Consider the following 27,923-nt stretch of genomic DNA (forward strand, 5'->3'; position numbering starts at 1 on the left):
TAACAAAATTCAGAAAATTCTTAAAAATTTAATTACACTTGCAATTAAATCTATTAAAGTCTATTCTGTAAAATAGTTAAGATTATAAATACTATAAAAAAGTGTTCCATTCACATAACATACAACTTGCTCTTCATCAACATTCATGAGTGAGTTAATGGCTGTACTGCAAAAAAAACAAAACAAAAAAAACCAATAAAAACATCATTGTGCATCTTCATAACACTTTCAGTGTCCATCTTGAGTTTGCAATGACACTTGCTTCCTGCTGCATTCTGTTCCAACTTAGCTGGATATTCCATACTGACAATCATCAGGTTGAAATCATTACATTTTTCACTATATATATATATATATATATATATATATATGTGTGTGTGTGTGTGTGTGTGTGTGTGTGTGTGTGTGTGTGTGTTATATTTTAATATTCCCCTTTTATATATTGACTTCATGTATGTGACATTTCATAATTGCTACAGTCTTGGCTGTCCCTGTGGTAAACTTGTCTGTCCTACTCATATCAGAGCTGTTTTTTTTTTTTTTTTTTTGAATGTCAGTATGTGGACGGTCCCTTGGTTCTCTATCCGGACACTGGGCCCTGACTGCAGGGTCTCCCCATTCAGAGTCCAAATAGGAGGCTTGATGAGGGTCACGGACACCTCACACTGGAAGCAGTCTGTTTCAGGAGCTTTCACTTCCACATCCTCTATATCCTCCACCACTTGGATAGTCTGGGCTGTTAAGATGAACAGAAAATACGCTTAAACTATGACCATTAATGCTATGTGTATCTCTTTTCATTTCTGCTGTCTATTTCAAACCAAAAAAATTGACTTAATCATTTGCCCTATCCTATTAGCATACTAAAGTCATGAATATATACTGTTTATATATAGTCAGCAGTTCAATTCACATGATTCTCACCTTCCACCATCAGCTTGGCTGTGGATGAATGCTCCCCAACCTCAAAACTGTAGGTTCCCTCATTCTCTAACGCCACTTGGTGGATTGCAAGTTTATGATAACAGCCTACTTGTATTATTTCCATGCGCTCTGTAGATTCCAACTCTTGGTCCCCTTTATACCAGGTGACATCACAATTTGTGGATGATACAGTGCATTCTAGAATGACTCTATGTTTTTCCAGTGCTGTACAATCCCTGAGGGGACGGACAATGCTTACAGGAAGTTCTGTAAAAATAGATATGGACAAAGGATTTTTGGTGTGATCAAATAATCTTTTAAATCACTATGAATGTAGAATCATATTCAATTAAAGTACATGTTTTGTACAGTACCTTCAACCTCAAGATAAGCAACTAACTCCACCTGTTTGGAAACAAACTTGATTTCTCCTGAATCTTCTGGCTTGACGTTGCATTTAAGCAGGCAGTGCTTTTTGCCTTATTAAAAGGTAAAAGAAAAATAACGAATTTCTTTTTCAAGAATAATTCAAAACTCTGATACTGTACACAGAAGCACTTCATAAGTACAGCGATAAATAATAAAAGATCAGTTTGTGAGGGAGTGAATTATTGAGATGAATGCATTTTTGATATACATTTTAATGTATATGATTGGTCCATTGATCAAGTGCTTTGTATTATGCCTCGTTCTTTTAAACACGTCTGTTGATGGACTAATCAGTGCTCTAGTGTCATAGGTTGGTTGGAAAAAAGAGGTGGAGACTGTTGCCCTTTAAGACCGTGATTGAGAGACTGACAGGTGTCTCGTTTGGATTGCATCACTCACGTGGAAGTCGACGCCCTGTTGAGTGTTATACGCCGGTGCTGGCATCTGAGAAGGAACACAGAGCAGTGATAACCGAACATTTTACGGCTGTGCAGAAAACAGTGAGTCGAAGTGTTCTGAAGATGCTGATGTAGAGCAATCACGGGCGCAGCTCTTGGAGACGACTGAGTCCGCGTGGTTTGGACACAAGCAATTCAGTGAGTGCTGTTCGGGGACGAGTGAGACGGCGAAGGAGGGTTTGTGCAACGCTGGAAATTGACTAGACTGGGTAGTGGGCATTGCTACCCAGTCATATTGTGAGTACAACCCCAGTTTGAAGCTCGTTTGATGGATGTTATTGCGACCATTTTTTGCATCTAATTCTTAATTAGAGACTAAGACTAATTGCCAGTATACTAGCCATAGCTCTTAGTTTTCCTTTTTGTAGTGGTGTGATTTATTTGGTTGTAGTGTATATTGGTTGGTGTGGGTATTTGTGTGCACAAGTGAGAGTGGTAGTAGGCTACGTTAGCTTTTGCTGACATTGGACTGGAGATACTGGTAGTTGTTCTTATTTTTCTCTAGTACACTACTGACTGGATCTGTGGAAGACCTACGTGTGGTGGGACCAACCAGGACATTCATTCGGTTGACCATAAAGACGTCATATCAGACTGTGCTAAGGACTGCATCTCTTTTTGATACTTGTTTTAATATCTAGATCATCCTGATTTTATGGTAATAAAATATTTTGTAATTCAATCTACTACTGTTTGAGTGTCAATCGTGCCCAGCCCTCAGTGAATAATTGGATTGGGCGAACTTGGGTCCTGGGTTTTAGTAAACAACCTAGGTGGCGTAGTCGGCCTATTTTTATGTAAGTGGGGTTTAATACCAACAGTGTTGTTGGTTGGTTGTAGAAAGTATTATAAGAAAAGCCCTTGAACCATCCCCCTTTGTGCCACGCCACAAGTTCTATGTACAGTATGTACAATGTTAGCTGTAGTTTATAAATTTTTGTTTATCCTTACCCTCTGAACTAGTCTTGATGGTAGTGGGGCGTATCCTGCTGCCATTTGTGTACCATTCCCCACGCATATCTTCCTTAGACAGGCATGTCATCTTGTTCCAATTCAACAAGGAATGCTGAATTCTCTCCTTCCATCACCTCTAACCTCCGTGGAAGTTTCGTCACAATTGTACCTACCAGAAAAATAAAATGAAATTAGCCAGATCTTTATATTTCATATGTATATCAAACTGCAAAGCAAACTCTCATGTTCATGAAAATATTTAACAATTTTTAAGTTATATATATATATTTTTTTGTTGTTTTATTTTATTAGAAAATTAAAACTAATTGCTTTTTTTGTTTTAAGTTTTTACTGTTAATTTTTTAATGCTTTTGATTATTTTTCTCTTATGTTGGAGCAAAATTAATAGTGTTAAACTTAATTAGCTGAAAGTGTTAACGTCAATTTTGATAGCCCTAATAGGATTTATTCTTTATGTACTGTACCTTTAACTGCCAGTTCTGCAATAGTCTTTCCACCATCAGGCATCTCACACAGGTAAACTCCATCATTATCTGCTCTAACATTTTGTATGGTTAGTCTTCTCCATGTTCCCTTCTGTACCATGCTATACATATTTCCTGGCTGCAGCCTCTGATCCTCCAGGTACCATGCTGTGGAAATGGACTCTTCTGGAACTTCACATTCCAGAACAGCAACATCACTTTCCCTGACTTCTGCATCTTGAAGAGATCGCTTAAATTGGACTGGAGGCCCTATAAACTGAAAAAAATTTACCATAAGAAAATTATATAAAAAAAAATATATATATATATATATATATATAAAATTGCTGTTTGCCAAGCAATTAAAACAAGTCACACTGCAGATGCACCGTGAAACATCAAAGTGTTAATTGTCTAAACACAATATGCATATCTTTGCACTAAACACAAATTACACAATACCTCAACTGGGATATGTCAGGCCAAGAACAGTGGTTAAAAAAAGTTGTGGTCATGGAGTTACAAGGAAAGAACATAATCCTTAAAAAACGATGGTTCTATAAAGGATCTTTACATGAAGAACCAATTCTATTTAGAAACATAGCATCCTGAAGGATCCTTTTAATACTGAAATGGTTCTTTGTGTCAGAGTTTAGGGTTCTTTATTCCCACCCCTTTGTTTTTAAAATCTGTAACTGTCAAAGCACCTCATCACTGAGTTTCTGGAGTTCAGTGATCCAACTAACGTCAACACACTCTCAACATTTAAATGGTAAATGAAATTTAACTTTAAAATTGTATCTGGTTTTCAAACAAACATGCTCTTTTCTCTTCTTTTTTGATCACATGTAAGTGAGAGCAGCTCTAGCTGAGGATACTCCTCTTCTCCACTAAATAACAGAGACATGGAATTTATAATCCATGTTGTTAGAATTTTTTTGAACAATTGTTCCCTTTCAAGGGAACTTCGAACTGCGTCCTCTAGGGGTCGCTATGGGGAACACCTCGTCGTGACCCGTGTCTGAAGCATACAAATGAAAAAACACCAAAGAGTTGGCCGGCGACAGCCTCTGACGTCACTACCGGTGCGACTATAAAACAGGCATCGGGAAAAAACACGTCATTCTCTTCTTCGTCTTCACTGACTGTTTTGTTTGAAGCGTGCATCTGAAAGAACCGGTAAGAGCGCTCTTTCTCTGTCTATCATGGCGACTACTAGCAAGCGTTTAGACAATCTATGCATCCGTGTCGGCGTTATTTGACACCTGATGACACACACGATCTTTACGTGATTTGTTTGGGTAAAAGAGCACGCACGCGATGTCTTTGAGGAGGCAATCTGCGTGCATTGCGAGCATTTTTTCAAGAAAAAAGCTCCGCTCTCGTTCGTCTCTCTTTCCGAAAAAAAAAAAAAAAAAAAAAGGCAGCCATCTGCTTCCCGCGGTTCAGGACCCGCCATTGCTGAGGCACGGAGGAGAATGAGCTCGTGAGAATTTCAGGTGGATCTGTCTGAATGGTTTAAAAGGGACTTTCCCTTTCGCGCTCAAAATGGCGGCGGACGAGAGAGAGCCTCGGGAGGATGATGTTATATCTTTAACACTTTCTGATACTGAGGTTATTGCTCTGCTGGGTTTTTACCCAGGAAAAGCAGGAGATATTTGAGGATGGTGAAGAAGCTGAGGCTGAGCCTTCTCAATTCTCCTGCCCTGCGTATGTAGAGCTGTTGGAGTTTATGGATCGCACCTCGATGTGCGTTATCTTTCCGACCATAGCCCTCCAGCTCAGGTGAGCCTTCCATTTCTGCCTGATCTCCATACAGAGATCGAAAGGAAATGAAAGAGGCCGTTTTCTTCTCGCATCCATCGGTTTCAGCATAAGAGTTTTGCCGACATCGATGCGATGCGCAAAAAACGGCTATGAGAGGATGCCCCCTGCAGAAAGAGCTTTCATTCTGCGGGGGAGACATCCTCTCTTAATCTCCCTCCTTGCCATCTAAGCCCCTTCAAGCAATGCATCTTGCTTAAATGGCAAGGCATACGCAGCAGCAGGTCAGCCTGTGGCTTTATTACAAAATAAATGCTTCAAGCATATCAGACTGATCTGCTGAGAGACCTGGATAGAGGCGAAGGCCTTTTTCCTGATCAGGTAGCTGACCTGCGCCGCACCACAGGCCTCTCTCCGGGCTACCAAGCAGGCCGCCTCTGCCAAGCGCAGGACTATGGCGGCCATGGTGGTGGCGGAGAGACATCTGTGGATGAACCTGGCAGACATCGGGAAGAAAGAAAAGGCTTTCTTCTCGATGCTCAGGTTTCGCCTTCTGAACTTTTCGGTATTTCCGTTGAGACGGTGATCGAGAAGTTCGGGGAGACGAAGGCGCACTCCGCTGCTTTCAGATCCTTCGTTCCACGAAGGTCCAGGTCTGAGCCCGAACAACATAGGGGTCCTGGCCTGTCTCGATCTGAGGATCAAAGACGGGCACAGAAGGCTAGTGTCACGACTCACGCTCCTCCCCCACCTGCGGGCAGGGTTAAGAGGAATTGTGGGTCACAAGGGGGTAAGCAGAACCTAAGGGATGTGATCCAGACGAGGCAGCGTTCTCGTCTGAGTCAGAGTGATACTGAGGTATCTACTCGTTCCCTTTAGGGATTTTTAACTTCTGCTTTTATCCTCCCCTTCCTAATTCCCCTGTAACCACCAGCTCTCCACCTGATCGAGGTTAGGTGGAAACCTCTAACGCATAACAGTCTCCTATGCTGGACCTATAATGTTTTTGGCTGGTTCTATGTTCATAGCAACCACCTTACTGATGGTCCGGACTAAAAGGAGGCGCCCCTTGAGCGGGGCTCCAGCGCAGGAGGGTGGGAGTATAAAAATAACCCTTTCTGTATATACTTATGTGTAAATTGCTGGTGGTTATGTGTCTACTAATAAACTCTGTGAGTTTCCTTTGCAGTGCTCAGTTACAGTGTTTACTAAACACTCGTCAGCACCAGCCATCCGGCTTCATGTTCCGGAATTAGGCGGCTGAGATCACAGGTTTCTGCGGGAGCCTCCTTGATCATCAGGCCTGGCACAGCACTGCAGGGAATTTCATGGATGTCCGGCCAGGTCACCCTGAGGGGTCTCCTGGCCGCTTAGGTGCTGTCGCATCCAGCGGGAAGTGAAGGTGGCAGTTACAGAAGTCTTCTTGTATATGCTGCTTCAGGTGATGCTCCCCTCGCTAGAGGTTTATAAAATTCGAGCTTGCCTCTCCCGTGCGGTTCAGCGCCTCTGCGATGCTTACGAACCTTTAGGTACACACGCTAAGCTCTGTGTACATTCTGAAAGCCACATGGTGGTCAGTGTGCACGTGAACACTTTGCGCACTTTCTAAAAATCCACGTATTGGTAAGTGTGCACGCAAGACTCTGCGCACTTTCTGAAATCCTGTATGGTAAGGGTTACGCGCTCCGCCTCGTTCCCTTTCTTGAGATGATTAGACCTTGGTTCCTTGGGCTCCATTCAGCCAGTGTGTATTTGTTTATACACCTCAAGCATCGCTTCCCTCAACATGAGGGGCTATTCGGGCGATTCTCGTGGTAGTTTAGCAGCGCTCCCCTTTTCCAAGAAGGGTCGCCTATGAGCGTGCTACTCTGTATTCAGGAGTTCTCCTCTCATATGAGACTGAGTTCACTGTTTTTCCCAGAGCGCTCCAGCATTATTTCCACAGATCGAGTTGATGACTCTCAAACATACTTTTTTGAGATGCACCATTCCATCTATGAGCTGCTCTATCAGAGTGCCACGAGAGCCCTTCCTTAGAACAGTATTTGAAAATCCATGATATGGTAAGTGTGCACGTGAAGTCTTTGCACACTTTCTGAAATCCACACTGTGGTAAGTTCGCACGCTAGTACTCTGCGTTCTTTATAAAATCCTATATGGTGAGGGCTTCGCGCGGTTGCTTCGTGCCCTTTCTTGAGCTGGTAAAAGCCCCGTTCATCTTGGGCGCCACTCCACCCATGTATCCTCGGATACCTATCTAAACAGGGTGTTGCTACTGGAGATCTGTTGAGACAGCTCCTTCAGCAAGCTTTTGCGGAAGCAAGCTGTAGCCCCTGTGTGACAGGCTAGACTTAGTATAAAATGCTAGGTTCCTAGCTGTATCCCTTTAAAGGAATCTTTCCTGATTCCAAGCCTTTAGCTCTACCACCGGGCCGAGGCCCTAACAATTAAGTTGGGTATGTAGCTAAGGCCTTTGGCCGTAAGGGGTATTGTCACAGACAGCCGTCTAAACGTCCCGGGGGCAACTCCCATTGAAATGGTAGAGTTGGTACTTAGTGTTCGCCATGATTCTGGCCTGCACTCCCCTCAGCATGGCGGCGTGGGTATACTGTTCCCCATAGCGACCCCTAGAGGACGCAGTTCGAAGTTCCCTTGAAAGGGAACGTCTCAGGTTACGAATGTAACCATGGTTCCCTGAGTAGGGAACGAGACACTGCGTCCTCTAGCTCCCTGCCATGCTTCGGACGCAAGCTTCAGACGAAGAAGTGAATGACGTGTTTTCCCGATGCCTGTTTTATAGTCGCACCGGTAGTGACGTCAGAGGCTGTCGCCGGCCAACTCGTTGGTGTTTTTTCATTTGTATGCTTCAGACACGGGTCACGACGAGGTGTTCCCCATAGCGACCCCTAGTGGACGCAGTGTCTCGTTCCCTACTCAGGGAACCATGGTTACATTCGTAACCTGAGACGTTTATTTATTACTAACAGAGGCTACACTCTAAAAAAGATAGCTAAAAGTACATAACTGATACGTTGTTGTTGACACTGACAGGATATTGTAATACCAGGCAGATAGAGAAGTAAAAAACAATATGAATGATAATATATACAAATAATATTAATAATGATATAAATATGTTAATATACTAACATTAATGAAAATAAACTATCATTAAAGAGGTTATTTATAACGCCATCAAGGTCCTATACAGCATTTTCAAATCATGGTTCTTTATGGAACCTTAAAAAAAGGGTTCTATTTAGCACTAAAATGGGTTCTTCTATTGTTACAACTGCTCCCCGTGCACCACAGCATAAATGACTGCCCACTGCTCCGGGTGTGTGTTCACGGTGTGCGTGTGTTGACTGCTGTGTGTGTGCACTTTGGATGGGTTAAATGCAGAGCACGAATTCTGAGTATGGTTCACCATACTTGGCTGTATGTCACGTCACGTCACTTCACTTCACATTCAAGTGAGGCTCTGTTGAGTGTTTGGCCCTCAGTTGGTGTGGTGAGCAATGGCCATTGGTGTAGCCATTTGTCTTGCTTCCCTCTCTTTGTTCTGGAATGGGCTTTGCCAGGAGAACAGCTCCAGTCATTGCTTCCCCATGCTTGTATAGGACTGCTTTGGATATGTAAACCCCTCCATCTGGGGCTGTTGTTCTGAAAAACTTTAGCTGGAACCAGCCACCATCTTGCTGGCCCACATGGTGGTGGGAACTTTCATAGATCTCATTCAACTGTTTACCATCTTTCTCCCAAACCAACGAGGTAAAGGCTCACCTGACAGCTTGCAGGAGAATGCAGCATCTTCTCCATGGTCAACTCTTAGAGAAAGAGGTTTGATCAGAAAACGATGCTTGTTGTCTTGGAATGGGTCTGCTTTCTGTACCACCCCATCCTGTTGCTTGACCACTTGTTCTGGTGGAATCACTTTTACTTCATTTTGTGGTGGTGTTTTTAGCTCTGCAAATATACTGACCAGCATCTTCCATTGTCACCCCAGAGATGTAAAGGGTGTATACCTTTCCATCTTAAGTAAAATGGTAATGACCTCTGGAAGAATAGACTAATTTTTTCACTCCCAGATCACATCTGGTTGGGGATCTCCCAATCTGACATTTAAGAACAGCATCTGTTCCACATTTCATCAGAACTGGGCGCGGCTTTTACTTTCTGGTAATGACTAATTCGGTGTTATTATTGGAATTAGGAATGGTACACATGTCTGTGGCAAATATCCAGCTCTGAAGAAAAACAAATTATTTTTTTAGTTTTACACTGGTCATCATTTTTCAATCTGACATTTGTAACATTCCTGTCATTATAACTTCTTGTGAGTTATGGGTCTAACCAGTGTGTGTGTGTGTGTGTGTGTGTGTGTGTGTTTTTTTTTTTTTTTTTTTTTTTGTGATTATGTGTGTGTGGGTGTGTGTGTGTGTGCTCTCTCTAAGTTGGGAACTTGCAGCTCAGTGAATCACCAAAGACATTTTACAGATGGTTGTGTTGAGACAAAGTTGGAAAAGTTAATGAAGAAATACATAAATTTTTGCCAAAAAAAACCCTTTAACAACTGTGAAAAATGTCAAACACTCTCCCTTTTGAACTTTCTTTCTGGATCCAGTACGCATTATGATTTTTAAATGCTCTAGATTGTGTTGTAGCTGTTAGTCCTCTGTTAAAAAATGTACTAAAGAAAATACAGTTTACATTGCATGGTTAGCACAAGGTATTCATATGAATACGGCTGACGTCAGGGCAGTGTCCCAGTGTCTCCCCATCAGTTCCAGTCAATGGCCTGCTGCTATCAGTTTTAATAGAAATACAAGACCTGGTGAACTACATTTTTAAGTTTTGAGTAGTAATGTTTGTACTGCATTTTTTTAACTGTTTAAGCACAGTAATATAGATGCAGTAGTACATATGTTAATATCTGTAGTACAAGTGTGGTGAGTTTTCACTGTTTTGTTATTGTGTCCAAATTACCACACACTACAGTTAAACTGTTGCAGTTATTTTTTTTTTTGTAAGGGTACAATACAATTTATATTGTGAACTTTATATGGGATAGTGAAACATTCCTTGCATTAAGGAAATCATCTTACAGTAGTCAAGATAACTCTAGTCCTCACTCCAGTGCCATCACTGTTAGCATGATTTTTATGAGAGCATTTTGCTAATATAGACTCCCTACTAAGCATTAATTTCTATATAATGAAATATTATATGTATACAAATCCATCTAAACTTCTATGCAAATAACATTTCACACAATGGCTGCTTTTCAGTGGTTTCTATCCAAGTCAGCAGATATTTTTTTTTTACTGTCCAAAGGGCATTCGTACATTAAATGTTTTTAATTCTTGGTCGATTTACACATGAGCAAATGTTTTGTTTGTTCCATCACTGTTCGTCTCACTGTTCATCTCACTGTTTTTAGTTTCTTGCACCATAATATGTTACGCCAACCTAAATGTAGTTTATTTCAGAACAAATCTGGCCTGTGTTCTGTTCAATACATTTCTAAATGTGTGTTTGAATGCAAATAACACTGTCCCTGTCAGTGAATGAACAGGGAAGCTATGTAAATTGTCAGTCACATCGGAGACTGAGGGTAAACAAACTGAAAGGATTTGTGAGTGATCTCCATTTGGATCAGATTGCCTTCCTGAGCTTTTTGGGCTTTCCACATATCTGAATGTGGAACTACTGATCTGTTAAGCATTATATCTCTAATGAAAGTTATTATAAATTGTTTCCACATATTTTTGTTTATCATGTGTTCATATTCAGGGCCGCGGTGAACTACTGCTGCCTTACAATGTTATCCAAAGATATTAACTAGCCTATATATAAAAGTTTAGATCTGTGTATGTTCCCATAGGTCATATATTAGTCTATATCTTATACTTCTGAATTCTCTGTATGTTTGTAGTAAAACTCAGTTTCCAGTGCATACTTTTCTATACTTTTATGCATCACCGTAATATATATATATATATATATATATATATATATATATATATATATATATCTATATATATATATATATATATATATATATATATATACATGTGTATATATATATATATACATATGTATATATGTATGTATATATGTATGTATATGTATGTATATATATATATATATATATATATATATATATATATATATATATATATATATATATATATACATATATATATACTATATATATATATATATATATATATATATATACATATATATATATATATACGTATATATATATTATATAGTATATATATATATATATATATATATATATATATGTATATACATACTATATACACGTGTATATATATTATATATACATATATACCTGTATACACGTATATATAATATATACACACACATGAATATATATAATATATATACGTGTATATACATACGACGTATATATATATATATATATATACACGTATATATATATATATATATATACACGTGTATATATATATATATACGTGTATATATATATACGTGTATATATATATATATACGTATATATATATATATATACGTGTATATATATATATATACGTGTATATATATATATACATATATACGTATATATATACGTATATATATATACGTATATATATACGTATATTAAACATTAAAACATAAAGAATGGAAGAATTTGTTGACTTTTGATTTCGACAAGGATGATATGTTGAAAATGATTTATTTTTTACAGCAATTATATTAAGTATAAAAATGAACAGTCCCATTGTAAAAATATTTAGTACCATTTTTTTAATATTTAGTAGATTTTTTAACCAGAAATGTGATTCAATTTATCTAGCCATTATTTTTTTATTTTATTTTTTTTATTTAGTTTTTTATGACATTTAAATTGCAAAAGAAGACATCTCAAATGTAAACTCACGTGTCAACAGGAGTATCATATCAGCATTAAGGACCAGCCGAAACACTAATCTTCAGGACCTTTTCTTCAGGCTAAAAGAATATTGACCTTAATCAGCTTCTCTTCTTTAAGAAATGACATTTGACCTCTGTGTTTGTTATGATTTTGCGTTGAACAGTTGCAGGAGGTCATAGAAAATATTCCACAAGATAGAAGCTGTCTTCTTAATAGTAATGTTAATCCAATCAGGTTGCTCTCCAATTCTTTCTACTGGTTTGGTTTGTTGATTGAGCTTCTTGATGTGCCTCTTTATACATGTACTTCTCATATGTGCCTTTCAGTATGACTAAGCTCTCTTCTTTTTCACCATCACCAAACAATGTATGTCTCGTATGGCACTGGGGCCTGTGTCGTTGTCAGCTCAGAGCCAATAAATGCTTTCTCAGCTGCCACCCACCCTACTAAATATAGCACAGCTATCATTATTGGCAGAGCAGTGGGCTGCAAAGGTTAAATTTAGACCACCTAACCACTTGACCTTTTCCACTTGGCAGGGTCTGGGTCCTTTCGAAAATATGAATACACTAAAAAATTAACAACATTCCTTCTCTATGTTTACATACTATTTATACAATATTCAAAGTCACTCACTGCTGTCAATTTGCAAAGCTGGAGATGAAAAGGACAAGCCTCAAATCTGAGCCTCAATTAAAATTGTATTTTCATTATATAACAAAATATCAAAAGAAATATGCACAAAACTGCACAAAATGTGACAAAAGATGATTTAAGTTTTAAGATATGAAGCAATAGATATGTTGTTCAAAATTAAGACAAAAGGTCTTGGACACTTTCTGGATTTTGAATTCTGTGGAATAAATTTTGTTTTTAAAATAATGAACTACAGCAGTGGCTAATCTGCTAGGATTAGGACACCTGTGTGAATTTACATAAAATGCAAACAAACAAACAAATAAATAGATAGATTGGCTCAGAAATGTGAAGTTCAAACATCAAAATGATTAATGTGACCAAAACCCATGTCACTGAATACCATAGCTAGACTATCTTCTTGAATCACCGAAAGTTAGTATAGAACTGTTAGTATACATTTACTGTTGTCTTAACTTTTCTTATTGGATATGCATTAAATTACACATTTGATGTGATAGATTGAGTGGACTAATGTGTGTTTTGGTGGATGTGTCTTGGAGATTATAGTATCTCTTCAACTTAATACATGTCTCATCAACTGTAAACACAAACTCTTCAGCTATAGCCAACACATCTCCATCAAAAAGCATTTACATGAAAACCTTGACCATTTTGCATAGTAACAAACATCTGTATCCATAACCAAGTTATTGTTATCAGATACTCTGTTCCCCCTTAACCTCTTGAGACTTGGCAAAACATTTTAGGGAATTTTTTTTTTTTTTCCTGTCATCACATTTTTTAGAGCATTAAAAAGAAAAGAAAAAAAGTCTCAGAGAAATTCACTTAAATATAATGAGAATGCAGGGTCACAGGAGGTTAAAATCCCCCCAAACACACACACAAACACACTTGGCCTTACTGCTTACTACAAGCTAGTTGATATAAAGTTCCATATATTTTTAACATAGCAGTATATGTGCTACATGTATTTCCATATATGTTTTATTTGTTCATGTACTACTGATAAACCTCAGAAAATGGTCACAGATGGTGTAACTGAGCTTAGACTGTCAGACTCATTATTATACACATTATTGCTCAACATAACATGACCAAATACTCTTTCTGTCAGAGTGGAACAAAGGTGAAAAATGAGTTTTGCAATGATACTCCAAAGCAACGAATAGACCAGACACAAAGATTTACTGTAAATACGGAACAACACTAGAACACAAAACGGATACAAAGAGCTTGCGTTTAAGGTACTGTGTGATTATTAGTACTATAATCAGTCTTATTGTGATTTCTTTTGAATAATTAGACATACAAGTAATCCTTTTTTACAACAGTCAAGAAAGCTTTAGATCTATCCATGTTCAACCTCACAAAAGATATTTAGCTTTACAATAGATTTTAAACTTTAAATATTTCCATTGTCTAGACAGAAACTATATATTAGATATTCTGTTCACGGTATCAGTCTCCTCTTAAGTATTTAGATATGTATTTTACAGTGCTACATGTGTCCCTTTTAAGCAATCCCTATTGCTTTCCACTAGCATGTATTTTGTTGATGCTGATGCTAATTAATTGCTTATGTTACTTATTGTGTTGTGTTTTTTTTTTTTTTTTTTTTTTTTTTTTTTTTGAAGGTTACTGGAGCTATACAATTGATTCAAATGGAAAATGCCAAGAAATCCCTTGATGTGTTCTCAACCTCCCTGTCAAAGTAACTGTTTGCATCATGATTGTCTGTTTATACGCAATTTGTTGTTCTATTACTCCAATATTAGATTAAGCTTCCATCCTTATATTTGTGTAAAACTGGGGACTGGGATTTCAAGCAAACCATTTGTTTGTGTGTGTCACGTCCACAGATGCATATCAGCCTGTGGTTCTATGACGCAGCAGTTCTTACCACGTTGGCCTCAGCATTCCAGACCCTTCCGAGTCATCAACTCTGATCGCTCCATTAAGAAAGGCATAATGGCGTATGACCTGAAAGACCTACAAAACAAGGTGAGGGCAGGAATTAAAAGGATCGGAGTAAAGGAAAGAGTAAAATGTACCATTGGATTGAAAGAAGGAAAAAAAGAAAAAGTTTTCTGTTCCCATTTGCCTTCCTGAGTTTTCTACTTTGTTTCTATAGTTACTAATAGCCACACACCTGTTTCAGTTCTATTTGATACACTCCCTTTGTATTTAAGCCCTCGGTTTCCCTCTGTTCCTTTCCGGTTATTGTTTATTTTAGGTACTGGTAGATGGCAGAGGATTCTGCAGCCCACTTCTACATATACTCTGTGAGGGAGTGGCTGTGTTTGGATGATGATAGGTGATGTGATCATGCTCAAGTGTCATGAGCAGCACTGCTTGTTGTTGCATCTATCAGTGGTTAGATCAGCATAGCAGTCAATAAACAGGACAAGGGAGGTCATGTACAGTTCACATCAATTAAGCCCAATATACTGGATGCCCCAGCTAATACAGGACAGTTGACAACCCTGTCTGTAGTCAATGCATGGACAGAGACCACAGTCCTTCTTCTTGGCAAAGAAGAACCCAGCAGGAGCCAGAGATGTGGAGGGACAGGTGAAACCCTTGGCTAGTTCCTCTTCAATAGAAGTTGGCATGGCCTCAGGGAAAGATTCGACCCTTGGGAGGAGTTGTACGAGAAAACATTGCAATAGCACAGTCGCTTGGTCTTTGAAGCGGTAATTGGGTGGCTTTAGCATTACTGAATGCCTTGGCCAGATCTGCATACTCAACAGGTAGATTGGGCACAATGGGGGATTCGATGTTGATGGTGGCTGCCTGAAGAGTACACAGTTCAACAGTCTAGAAAGTGTTGACGACTCAGACTATTGTGTGATTTATCCATTAGTCCATGAAATCTGAGGCTCATGAAGTTGAAGCCAGGGAAGGCTGAGAATTACTGGGTTGTCAGGGGATTGTATGATGTAGAAGTGAATGGTCTCAGTGTGCAAAGTGCTGGTGGTGAGGATGATCTCATTTGTTGTATGTTAAACTTGACTGGCACCTAGGGGTCTCCTGTCAGCTGCCACTGCCAACAGAGATTTACAAGGAATGAGGAGAATGCCCTGGGCTTTCACAAAATCAGAATCAATCAGATTACCAGCCGCTCCAGAATCTATCATGGCCGTGGTTTTAATAGATCCTTTATCAAAAGATAGCTCAACTGGCACTTTAACACACGTGTGTGTGTGTGTGTGTGTGTGTATGTCCCTTATTCTATCTCTTATTAACCACGATTGTCCCATATTTTCCTTTTCTGAAGTTGGTAAACCTAACTACAGAGGATTGAATGATATAACAGTTGTATTTCAGTATCCCTTACCCCTAATACCAGCAGCACTCGAACAACTTTGCACAGTCAAATACGTCATAAAACTGGACTTGCACAATTCTTACAACCTGATCCGGATTCGAGAGTGGCACTACAAATTTCCGCTTATGCTGTTCAGGCTTGCCAATAGTCCCTCTGTGTTCCAGGCATTCATTAAAGGGTTAGTTCACCTAAAAATGTAAATTAGCTTGTGTTTTACTCACCCTTGAGGCATCCTAGGTGTATATTACTTTTTTCTTTCGGACGAATCCAGTCGGAGTTATATTAAAATTGTCCTGGCTATTCCAAGCTCTATCATTGCAATCAGAGGGTGTTGCAGTTGAACAGTATATGTGATAACTCAAAGGGTTTGATGTTTTGGCAACGGAAGCATGGTAGCGGGCCTTGTTTTGAACGCACTTTATTCCATGAAACGTTTATTCATTCTTCTTATTTATTTAGGTAAATAATTGACCAACAAAAACTAAAATTAAGAATTAAAATTAAAATACAAATAATACCAAACAAAACTCGTTACAAAAAAAGGGATTCTACAAACAAAAACATATGAAGTGGTCAAAAAATTATGTCTGACCCACTTCCCTTCTTCCCGCCTACTGCCTTCCGATTCACCACGCCCTTATGACGTTTACAATTTTCTTAATTAGCAAACTGAAATAAAACACAAACAAATAATATTTAAACATAAATAATATAAAATAAAAATACACTTTTAAAATTAAATGGCTACAGCAGGGTTAGTGCCATCAAGGGTAAATGCTTTTTCCCTTCTAGGTGATGGAGGTATTCCACATGCACTGCATCAGTGCTTTAGTGTTGGATGAGGATGGAACTGGAGTGGATACAGAGGACTTTTTTCAGACCATAAAAGACAACACTGTCCTCATGGTCTTAAGGGTAGGACAGAAGTGGGCTCCACAGCAGGTCAGTGTTTTCATCTGAGGTGATTTAAACATCACACAGACATATTTGTTGAAACTGACTATAACATTTGAAACTGACTATAACATAACATTGTCTGAGAATAAGGCATCTTCATATGCTTGGGTTGTGTTCATTTTATCAACTTTTCTCTTTATGTGCTCACATTATTGCTTTCGGTTTATAGCCTATGTTCTTTAGCATAGCTCCCACCTATTGAGATTCTATGGCTGTAGAACTGCTTAGTGGTTTAGAGAAGCATAACCATAATGCAAACATTAACCATATTCACATAATCATTCCATAATCATTTTGGTCTACTGACACACAACATCATGCCTAGTATTTATCATAATTAGTGACATAACTTTATGTTCCACAGCAATTAATATGCACTTTTATAGCACCTGCTACTCAAACTATAATGCTGCATCTAAAACGCATTGATAAGCAAAATATAGAGTTTAATTGTCAACACATGCATAAAGGACACATTCTTTTTCCTTTTTCAGAGATACCTTCCAGGTCAGAAGAAAGTAAAAAGGGTAAGTGTGAAGAAGAATGGAGTGGACCTCCTTAAAGCATACAGTATCTCATGTAAGGCGGTTTTTATTGTCATTTCACTCCTGTATTGAAGGTGGGGGGGGGCATGGTCTCTGGGAGTACAGTGCAGAAACATTCAACATTCAACATACAGGCTCTATTCCAAAGCCTATATTAGTTATATTCCTTGCTCTATTTGCCTTCTAAATAACCTTTTTAAAGGTTATGGTACATCACAGGTGATCAATCTGGAATGCTCTACATATACAGCATCTCAGTCATGTGACCTTTGCATGTTCCTAGGCAACAAGTGCATGCTCCTCAGGAACAGATCAAGGCTTTCACATTGAATTTCAGACAAGACATGGATGGAACGGTTTATGATTTTGTGAATCATCTTTGTGATTCTAGACCAGATCAAAAATTAAATTCAAAGAGTAGCACAGAGAACACAAAGTTAATCGATGCCCTTGAAAAACATAGATACAGTACAGTTATACTGGTGGCAAATATTATTGTTTGAATATATTGTTTAGATACTTATGTTTATAAATAATGCTCATCTTGACGCCATCCCAGCATAGAATATACTCTTTAGAATTAGACCAAAATAAGGTTTCTTAGGAGATATAATATTTAAGATACCTACCTTTTGGAACAACCTTCGCATAGTGCATATACAGTGCCTTAGAATACTGCCTCTGAAGGCAGCTCACTTTTGGGACAGATCCATATTATTTACTTACAAGACCAACAATTATTTCTAATAATAATACTGGACCAACTACCTTCACAATACTGTTAGAACAGGGATAGGCAACACTGGTCCCTCAGAGCCAATGTTGAATTTAGTTCCATTCTTATAAATACACCTGTCTGTAAAAAACTCTGGAGGACAGTGGTCCTCCAAGAACAGAGTTGCCCATCCCTGATAAAGAACATGCATTTTTACTGTACCTAAAAACATTCTTTATCTATGTGTAGTACCTACTCTGAAAAAATAATATCACATACAAAACATATCACAAAAAAAAAAACACACAAAAATATAATATCAAAATATAAAAAAAAAAATAACACTATAAAAAAACATCTCTCCAAAAAAAAAAACAACCCCAAAAAAAAAAGTTCTGAGCCTGGCAGATATACAGTATGTCACACATATGTCCTTAATATAGGCATGCAGTCCTGAAATATATCTTAGTAAACTGTGTTTTTAATACTGAGAGTGCACAAATAATTTATTTGTACACAACCTTGTGTAGTAACAATGTGACAAGGGGGAATGGATCTAAATGCAGACAAAAAATTGTAACATTCCCTTCAAGGGAACGCTACGCTGCACCCCCTAGGGGGCATATTGGGGAACGCAATCCAACCAAGCCATGCCGAGGCGCATGCCTGTCCACCTGGTGGAGGAGAACCAAGGAAGCGACATACATTCACCAAGCCTTTCCTCAGAAAGGGGCCATGCCACTGATGCCACGGGCCACTCACACAACTTGGCAAAAACGGGGAATCCGAATAGATAAATGAAACATCCCACCCAAGTTAAGAGCAAAGCTGTCACAGATGGATATGCTATATGAGCAGAATTAGCCTGGATACACAAGAGTCAAGACCACTGAAGAGACTAACAGAAAACCTCGAGAGGAGCTCAGAGATCCCAAAGGAGAGTAATTGCTAAGCTGGAACATGGCTATCCTTGGATAGCAATGCCCATAAGGTCTTATGAAGGCTTGTGGACCAGAATATTATATCAAGATAGCCACCCTACAGAGATGCCCAGACCACAGAGAGTGGGCCATCTACTTACTACCCTAACAGGGGTAAAAGCACTGTCCAGGCAAGGGCTCAAAGAGACTGCTACTTATAGGCCTAAAGAAGGGGAGCAGTCACTGAGTTAGCACATAGATAACCTCAGATAACTATGTACCCAGGGAGGGCTACCGGACTGAAACTACGATAGCTAGGCTCTAGGACTGCATGATTAATTGCATGCGTAACTTGTCAGCGAGCTACAGCTATGTGTAGCAAATGCCACTCCATTTGAAAGCAGGTGATGGACATTTACCGCTAATCACAGAACTGGCTTTACTGACGAGACAAGCATAACAATCGCATGCGATTAATCGTGCCGCCCTGCTAGGCTCTAGGAAAAAGGGCCACTCTATAGGAAGGCTCTCCGCAACTGCAGTGGGACACAGCTAGCCTCAAATAGCTGTATTCAGGTAAGCCCATCCCGCCATACCAATGGCTGGAATACAACCACCCTCAGATGGCTATACTAAGGAGGTCCCCAATCCATGTGAGAGCTTAGATAGCCTTCCTACAGAGCTGCCCAGACCACAGAGAGTGGGCTATCTACTTACTACCCCAGCAGGGGAGATAGCACTGTCTAGACAAGGGTGTAAAGAGACTGCTACTTAAAGACTCTAAAAAGGGGAGCAGTCACTGAGCTACCACACAGATATCCTCAAATAGCTATGTACTTAGAAAGGTATAAGAAGGGAAAACAACTGAAAAACTACCCAGGCCACAAAGAATGGGCTGTCTACTTATGATCCAAAGAGGGGAGACAACACTGTCTAGGTAAGGGCTCAAAGACCGCTAATTAAACCCTGAACAGGGGAGCAATCACTGCATTAAAACACAGCTAGCCTCAGGTAGCTATAATTGATTTAACCCTGTCCTGCCCTAGCAAAGGCTGGAATATAACCACCCTCAGGTGGCTATATCAAGGGTGCCCCAAACTTGGCAAACCAGTTCCCAACAAACACTAGGCAGCTTTCCCGCAAAGCTGCTCAGACCACATATAGTGGGCTATCTACTTACTACCCAAACAGGGGAGTTAGCACTGTCTAGGCAAGGGCTCAAGGAGACCGCTACTTAAAGACCCTAAGAAAGGGAGCAGTCACTGAGCTAGCACACAGATATCCTCAGGTAACTATGTAACTGGGAAAGGCTACCAAACTGAAAGACATGGCTAGCCTAGAAAGCCCTCCTGTAGAGCTGCCCAAACCACAAAGAGTGGGCTTACTACTTGCTACCCTAACAGGAGAGATAGCAGTGTATAGGCAAAGGCTCAGGAGACCATTACTTAAAGACCCTCGGAGGGGGAGCGGTCATTGAGCTAGCACACATATATATATATATATATATATATATATATATATATATATATATATATATATATATATATATATATATATATATATATATATATATATATATATATATCCTCAGATAGCTATGTAGCTCAGATTGCACTGTATCTTACGTATACACTGTATTTTATGTAAAATCATTTTCTATTTTAACTGTTTTAAATTCATTTTAAATAAGTCAATTTTTAAAGGAGCTGTATGTAAGAAATCTATTTCAATTAATCATAAAATGGCCCTGATGTGTCACTAGACATTAAGATATCATGTTCATTTCAAATACTTATATCACTGACAACAGTAGTCAGGCCAGGATATTGTCATTTAAAAAGTGGACTTGCAGCCCTCAACTGATGTTGATGTTGTCATTTTGTGTTTTGGCCTGACGCGCCTCCCTCCACCTATCTACCAATCATGAAGTCAGTAGTGTTTCGGGATCCGTGTTGCCAGCTTTGCTGTAACCTACCCTAACTCCAGTCGGATAAAAATGTCTAATGTTAATAATCAAAAAGACCTCCTTATAATTCAGAAATTCGTCGTGACAAAGTCCGAAATAAAACCAGAATTTGTATTGGAGATGCTTTTGAAAGATGGAGACGGCTGAAAACGGAGAACAATTTGAACACACACGCCAACGTTGCAAATTTTCTCCTGGACAGGTAAGATTCATCTATGCTTGCTTGTACTTGATGTCAATGGACATTTCATATACTCATGACAGTCGAACAAATTTATGCATGTTTGTGCAAAGTAGCATAACGTTAGCTCACATGGACGTATGCTAACATTAGCAATGCATTACAGGAGCCCGTTTCTCTGTCATTATGCTGAGACGCTGAGGAAAACAACATTAGCACGCCCATTATGGCAATTTGAAACGTAATTGAGACAGACAGAACGGTAACTGTTAGTCTAGGCTACTGTCATGTACGAGCATAAATCTTTACGATTATACTGTCACATACGAGCATAAATCTTTACGATTATACTGTCACATACGAGCATACATATTTACGATTATACTGTCACATACGAGCATAAATCTTTACGATTATATTTAACTAATGACAATTAGTACATTTTTTTAAATACATAATTACTTATCAAAATATCTCTCATGAAGCATAAACATAATTAACAGAAAAAAAAAAAAAAAAAACTTACTGTGTACGTCTGTTCGTCACTTGCCATTGGAAGCTCATTGAAGCAGCCTACGTTTCTGCTCAATCCTGCAGCTCATCTGGCAACCTCGAGTCAGGGGGTAGGGGGAGGGGATACACCGCTCTACAGTATTTTTATAGTGATTGCAGTACCAGTTTAGGCCACAATCCTACATACGGCTCCTTTAAATCATTTTCAAAGTTTTAAATTTGCTTGTTTTTTTATTATTTTTCTTCATGATTATTTTACTTTCTTTATGTAAAGCACTTTGAATTACCATTGTGTACAAAATGTGCTATATAAATAAACTTGCCTTGCCTTGCCTTGCTTATGTCATATAGAAAGGGGCCACCAGAAGCGGGACTGACCGAACTACCAGACCATAGAAATGGGCTGTCTGCTTAACCCCAAGAGAGGAGACAGCACTGTCTGGGCTCTGTCTCAAACTAGAGTAGAGGCTGAGCTCACAGCCAGCTATCCTCAGAAAGCTATCTTTCCTCTAGGCAAGGGGACCACTGCAATACCACCAGCAGTGGTTGTATAGCCAGCCTCAGATGGCTGTATTTACAGTTAGAAGGGAGAAAGATGATTAGGACGCACCAGGCTTGGGATGCAGAGGATGAGCCTCACCTCTTATTCAGCACATTCAGTGCCTTCACCTCCCTGAACTTTTCTACAACCGCCTTGACAGAAGTGCCAAAAGTTCCGGTCATTGAAAGTGGAGCATTGAGATGGCCGTGAGGTTAACCCACAAATGTTTCTCAGTGGCCGCCACTGAATGCCCAATGTCTGCAGCAGTTTGCTTAGTAGCGCGGAGAGCCAAATCCATAGTGTGGCACAGCTCTTCGACTGCCTCTGGCGACAAGCCATATCCAAATCCCTCAACAGATCAACCTGATAGGCCTGTAACACCGCCATGTAGAGCACCACCAGCCTTACCTGCTGCCACATACACCCTGCCATTCAAGCGCGAAGTGTTCTGAAGTGCTACTGATGGCAAGGCAGGAGCCTTCAAAGAGGATGACTCATCCTGCAAGAGATAGCTCGCAAACGTATCCACGCTTGGCCACACCGTCAACATTTGCATAATCTGCGTGCTGAAAAACATGCAGCCGAAAGGAATACAGTTTCCCCCAAGATTTAGATGTCTCCGAGTGGAGATCTGGTAGAAATGGAAGACTCCCGGGGGCTGGACGGTCAAAACCAGCCAAAAAACACTCATCTAGTCAGCCGCAAGCCGGCTTCGGCTTCTGAGTCCACTCTAGATCGAGCAATTTAGAGGCGCGATCCATCACATCCAGCATGTCCCCTGGGAATGGCCGATGACTACTCATTGCCCACACTCTCATCATCGTCACGAACCACATCAACCTCTTCGTTTTTGTCACTATGACTAGAAGAGCCCAGCATTGGCAAATGGGATCAGATGACTCTAATGACAGAGCCTCTGGATCCTACAGCACGCTAGAGCCCGCGGTAGAAGTCTTTGAAAGATCCATGCTCTTCTCAAACATGGAGGCACTCACTTCCTGAAACACTCACCTGGGTTGACAGACATGGTAACACACTGCACTCCAAAAAGGTGGCTCCTGAATAAAGCAAAGAGGATGAAATACTTGGCAGGTGCCCTTTTATACTTCTGAGAATCCTACCTATGACGTCGTGGGCCAGGTGGGCCAATAGATTGGCGTGGTTTCACACATGCTTCAGAAACTGGTCATGCAGACGGCATTACCCAATGTGCCCCTAGGGGGCACAGCGTGGAGTTCCCTAGAAGGGGGAACATATTGTGCACAAATGTTTATATGTGAGTTTTGTTTTTTGTTTGTTTTCTGCAGGCAATATAACATTTCTTTTGTGTAAAAAAAAATACCATAACTACAGTTGGAGCATATAGCAGAAAATTACACTTTTTATTTCATCCTTCAATTCCTTCATGTTCATCCTGCACATTGAGTTTTTGACTGAAATACCAAATTTAAGCAAAATCTTGTTTTTCTCTCTCTCTCTCTCTCTCTCTCTCTCTCTCTCTCTCTCTCTCTCTCTCTCTCTCTCTCTCTCTCTCTCTCTCTCTCTCTCAATATCATTACTATATAGACACATACTACCAAGAGTGGTCCTGGATATGGCTGGGAAAAGCCAAGAAAAGACGTTGCTAAACTGACCATTGATCTTTACAAAAACCACCCACAGGATTTTATTGGCTGCCTAAATGTGCAGGCAGCCTTGTATGGAATATACTCTGTTTCATATGATTTGCAGTGCTATAAGGCAAAAAGAATGCTAAGGTAAGTGTGTTTGTGCATTTGTGCCCATGTGTGTAATTAGAAGCTCTAGTCTGTTGTTTGAGATAGGGAGAGAAATAAATAATAATAATAATATTACAATTCAAGTATGTAAACCGAGTCTGGCCATTGACCAGGACTACATGGAAGAAGAGATTTTTTTTTCATCTCAATAAGACCTTGCTGGAAAAATAAAGGATAAAATAAGATGATATTAACACCAATAAAAACACTTTCTCAAGATCGCTATTTTATTCATGATTGCAACAAACTTGTGAGATAAATTAATTAAAATAAATGTAAACTAAAAGCATTTAACCAAACTAAATTAACAATCTAAGAAGTTACTTTATCACTTATAATCATTTCATTCGTTTTGTTTTATTGAGTGCTCATCGCATGATGCCTGCTGCTACAGTTGGGAGAGTAACAACAATCCAGAATTTTCTACATTTGTTGACAGGCAATGCTTTAGCAATTCTTTCGTACAGCCTTTTCCAAATTTGGGCATCACTGTAATGCATGTTTTAAGCTCCTGTGAAAGATGATTCACACTAACCACTCTTTCTTGAGAAAAACGGATTTGGTAAACACCAGGATTTATGTGCCACAGTAAAGACTTGTACCTATTCACTCATCTGGTATTTAAATACAGTCTTGTATAAAGTGTGTGTATAAAGTGCAGTCGATACTAACTTATACAAAACAACAGATCATAAACTATCTTTGAAAAAGGTCATTTACATTAGTATATTATAGAAAGTAAACACAAAAGGCTTATGTCTCACTGATCTTCCTTTCTCTCCACTAAAAGGAAGCCTTAAAATGGACTCTCTTCACTATGCAGACTATTGGACATGTTTTAGTTGGAACTTCATGTTATATTCAGCATCTTATTGATGAGGACGAGAAAACAGAGGCACAACTGATATCGCCTGCATGTATCATCAAGCAGTTAGAACATTAAATGATGATGTTTCACAGCTTGGGCAAACTTACAAGAGTGCACTTATTGTAGATTTAATGCTTGATAGTTTGATATTTGTGAGTTATTTTCCTCTGTGTAAACAGTAGGGCTGCCCTCAACTAAAGATTTTTCTGGTCGACAAGTAGTTGTTTATTTTAAGCAGTAGTCGACTAATCACACGTTTATTAATAAGCCCTTTAAATCATGATAATGAGCCTTTAATTGCCTACATAGCCTAATAAGCGCTCAAGCGCACGCATAAAGCTTGCCACAGCACACCGGCAGAAGTAATGATCATGAATGTGTCAGGGAAAAACAGTAAGATTAAACTGCATTAACATTTTAATCATCTATTGATAAGATATGAATTTGGCGACACTGACTCGGCATCTCCACAGTAGTGGATGCACCTGCATGCAAGTTTCATACTGATTACATAATCTGATTTCAGATTTGAATCGTTTCATTTGAAAGTAGACATTTCAATCTCTTTAGATATATTTTCATGTCTGTAAGGCAAGTGCACTTAAGTTCACAGAGGCCAAGACAGCAGAAAGCGCACCCCGTTTGCTTTCATTATTTTTCAAAAGCGCAATATTTTGTTGTTATAGTGAGTGCACACAAATAAATGTAGAGGCTTTACAGATTCAAAAGATGCATTACTCTTATCTACAGTGTTGGGCAGTGACTCATAACTTAGTAACGCGTTACTGTAATTTGATTACTTTTTTAGTAACGGAGTAATCTAATGTGTTATAATTTTCAAAATAGTAATTTAAGTATAGTTACAAGCCGAGGTCTCTATATGTTACTGCCGCATTACAATGCATTACATTGCTGTGTTTTATAATCTAGAGATTGTAAAAAGGATGTAGCACATGCACTGTCGAGTCAAGTGCCAGTGGATTAGTAGTCTCAGACGTCACGCCCACGGACCGTTTGCTAAACGTCTAATGCATATGGGACACAAAAGTGGAAACGCTTCAGGAGAGTCGAAGTCGTCATCAGATTGATTGAATTCTACAGGATTTCCGGGAGACATGTGTGTCACGTTATTTAACGTTCCGCTTGGAAACAAAGATGCCGTGACGCCAAACCCCCTCACTAAAGAAGAAAGCCGTAATGTTTACAACTGTGACGACGAGCGCTTATAAGTATCAACTAAACACTGGAGTTTCAAAAGTATGTGAAATATTTAAAGTTTGTGGCATAGAATCTTTCAAAAACGTCAGAGTTTTACACACTGGTCTGTTATTGTGGCGACATTTCAAGGCCCCGAAACGTGATGCTAAGCGAAACGAACTGTGATTGGTTGTTTGACATGTCGGTCAAACGGCCTCATGGGCGGGTCTTGACCAAAGAAAGCTGCCATGAATTCCAGACCTTCAGTCTGTAGGTCTGGCTACGTGAGACTAGTGGATTAGAGACCTGCTCCCGCGAGACCAGAAACAACAGATCGCGGCGCGTGGCTAGGGACAAGATGCTGATGTGAGTGGGTAGACACTCGTGTGTGTGCGGGATGCGGGAGAATAGAACAATTCACGGGACTCCTGCAAAATAGAAATATCTAAACATAAAATATCTAAAACAAATAAATTGTTATTCATCTATTGCACAAAAGCAACATGAACTAATATAAAATATAAACGATTAACAGGTGCAAGCATATGCAGAGTTTCTATTTAGGCTATAACACGTGTTTGCAGCATTGAGCAATGTAGGGCAGACATTTGCGTGCTCACGAATCCTCTCATTATAACACACGGATTGTAGACATTATGAAAGATTCATTATGCATATATTTATTGTGTTATAACAGAGATTTGTGAGATTGCGATGATCTGAGATGTCTTTTAGAGATTATAAACGCAGCACTATTTGCTGGCATTCTGCCAAACCATGCATGCAGCAGCACATGCTTGCTTTAATTACAAATAACAGTGTTCTGTGAACATTGATGCTTTAATAACAAATATTTATCAGGAGCGTGTATGCTGGGATTTCATCAATTTCACGGAGAAAAAAGTAACGTAACTAGTAATGTAATTAATTACTAATTACTTTTGAAATAAAGTAATCAGAACTGTAATGTGATTACTTTTAAAAGGAGTAATCAGTAATTTGATTACATTTTCAGAGAAACTTGCCCAACAATGCTTATCTACAGTATATGACCAAAATTAGTATTTTAAGAGCAAGTGACCGCAAGTAAACGTGCTACTGTTCAGACAATTGAATAGCGCACATTTTTCTAGGTTGGGTTAGATTAGGTGACCATGTAAAGTTGCTACTACTTACATATTTCAGATGATAAGCCATATTTAAGTTCGATGAATGATAGGAGAGCGTTTGGATGTTCTGTATTACCACAAAATCCACTTTTTTTTTTTTCTGCGACTAAGCGACTAATAAAATTTTGGTCGACCAAGCCTCTTCTCGTTGACTAAAGGTTAGTCGACTATTAGGGGGCAGCCCTAGTAAACAGTAAAATGTACAGTTAAATTGTGCATATAATTTTATATTTTACTCCTAATATTGTATTTCTACATCTGAATTAAACATTTCATGTGATAAAATTAGTTGTCAAAGTTAAGGAGGTTAACACATAAAATGTTTTAAGTTATTTCATTTAATTTGGTTTTAGATTATAATTGCCATCCTCTCAGAAATGTAATCCCAACTCTTACATATACTGTATTTTGTTTTGCTGCATTAAAAAAGTTATGAATCTAAGAATGTAACTAAACTACAATAAATAAATATATTAGTTGTTTAATTGTTTTATTCAATTGACAGCCCTATACATTTTTTAAAAAACTTTTCACCTTGTTAATCTTTGACTAAAATAGCAGAGAAAATTGCATGTTCTTTAAAAATGTTAGAACAAAATTACTTTTATGCTGTGAGGATTGTATTACCACACAATTCCACAAGAGG

General features: G+C 39.0%; 2 protein-coding genes across 3 annotated transcripts; one reads left to right on the forward strand and one right to left on the reverse strand.

The window, feature by feature from the left end:
• Positions 1 to 116: 116 nt before the first annotated feature.
• LOC122145287 (myosin-binding protein C, fast-type-like) lies at positions 117 to 12,532 on the reverse strand. The gene is made up of 6 exons (XM_042758056.1): positions 11,946 to 12,532; positions 3,251 to 3,527; positions 2,763 to 2,934; positions 1,299 to 1,403; positions 925 to 1,191; positions 117 to 736 (listed from the first exon to the last, which is right to left on the reverse strand). Exons 3-6 carry the CDS (start codon positions 2,851 to 2,853, stop codon positions 516 to 518), a joined length of 684 nt encoding a protein of 227 aa, XP_042613990.1. The 5' UTR covers positions 2,854 to 2,934; positions 3,251 to 3,527; positions 11,946 to 12,532; the 3' UTR covers positions 117 to 515.
• Positions 1,723 to 27,746, forward strand: LOC109091676 (cell death activator CIDE-3-like). 2 transcript variants are annotated; one of them, XM_042758055.1, is made up of 7 exons: positions 1,723 to 2,048; positions 14,234 to 14,310; positions 14,459 to 14,600; positions 16,720 to 16,869; positions 17,379 to 17,411; positions 23,832 to 24,022; positions 24,833 to 27,746. In XM_042758055.1, the coding sequence occupies exons 2-7, from the start codon at positions 14,261 to 14,263 to the stop codon at positions 24,984 to 24,986; spliced, it is 720 nt and encodes a 239-aa protein (XP_042613989.1). In that variant the 5' UTR covers positions 1,723 to 2,048; positions 14,234 to 14,260; the 3' UTR covers positions 24,987 to 27,746. The 2 variants fall into 2 exon arrangements, with proteins under 2 accessions (XP_042613989.1, XP_042613988.1); XM_042758054.1 differs by lacking the exon at positions 1,723 to 2,048 and adding an exon at positions 13,634 to 13,843.
• The last annotated feature ends 177 nt before the right edge of the window (positions 27,747 to 27,923 follow it).

This window comes from Cyprinus carpio, chromosome A6 (genome assembly GCF_018340385.1).
Source record: "Cyprinus carpio isolate SPL01 chromosome A6, ASM1834038v1, whole genome shotgun sequence".
NCBI lineage: Eukaryota > Metazoa > Chordata > Actinopteri > Cypriniformes > Cyprinidae > Cyprinus > Cyprinus carpio.

Excerpts from the sequence above, each read along its gene's own strand:
- LOC122145287 (XM_042758056.1), bottom strand. The coding sequence starts at position 2,853 with ATGACATGCCTGTCTAAGGAAGATATGCGTGGGGAATGGTACACAAAT. Across the intron at positions 1,192-1,298 it reads TGCTTATCTTGAGGTTGAAG|AACTTCCTGTAAGCATTGTC; the intron begins GTACTGTACAAA and ends CTATTTTTACAG. Across the intron at positions 737-924 it reads AGCCAAGCTGATGGTGGAAG|CCCAGACTATCCAAGTGGTG; the intron begins GTGAGAATCATG and ends TCATCTTAACAG.
- LOC109091676 (XM_042758055.1), top strand. The coding sequence starts at position 14,261 with ATGGAAAATGCCAAGAAATCCCTTGATGTGTTCTCAACCTCCCTGTCA. Across the intron at positions 14,311-14,458 it reads TTCTCAACCTCCCTGTCAAA|ATGCATATCAGCCTGTGGTT; the intron begins GTAACTGTTTGC and ends TCACGTCCACAG. Across the intron at positions 17,412-23,831 it reads GTCAGAAGAAAGTAAAAAGG|ACACATACTACCAAGAGTGG; the intron begins GTAAGTGTGAAG and ends ATTACTATATAG.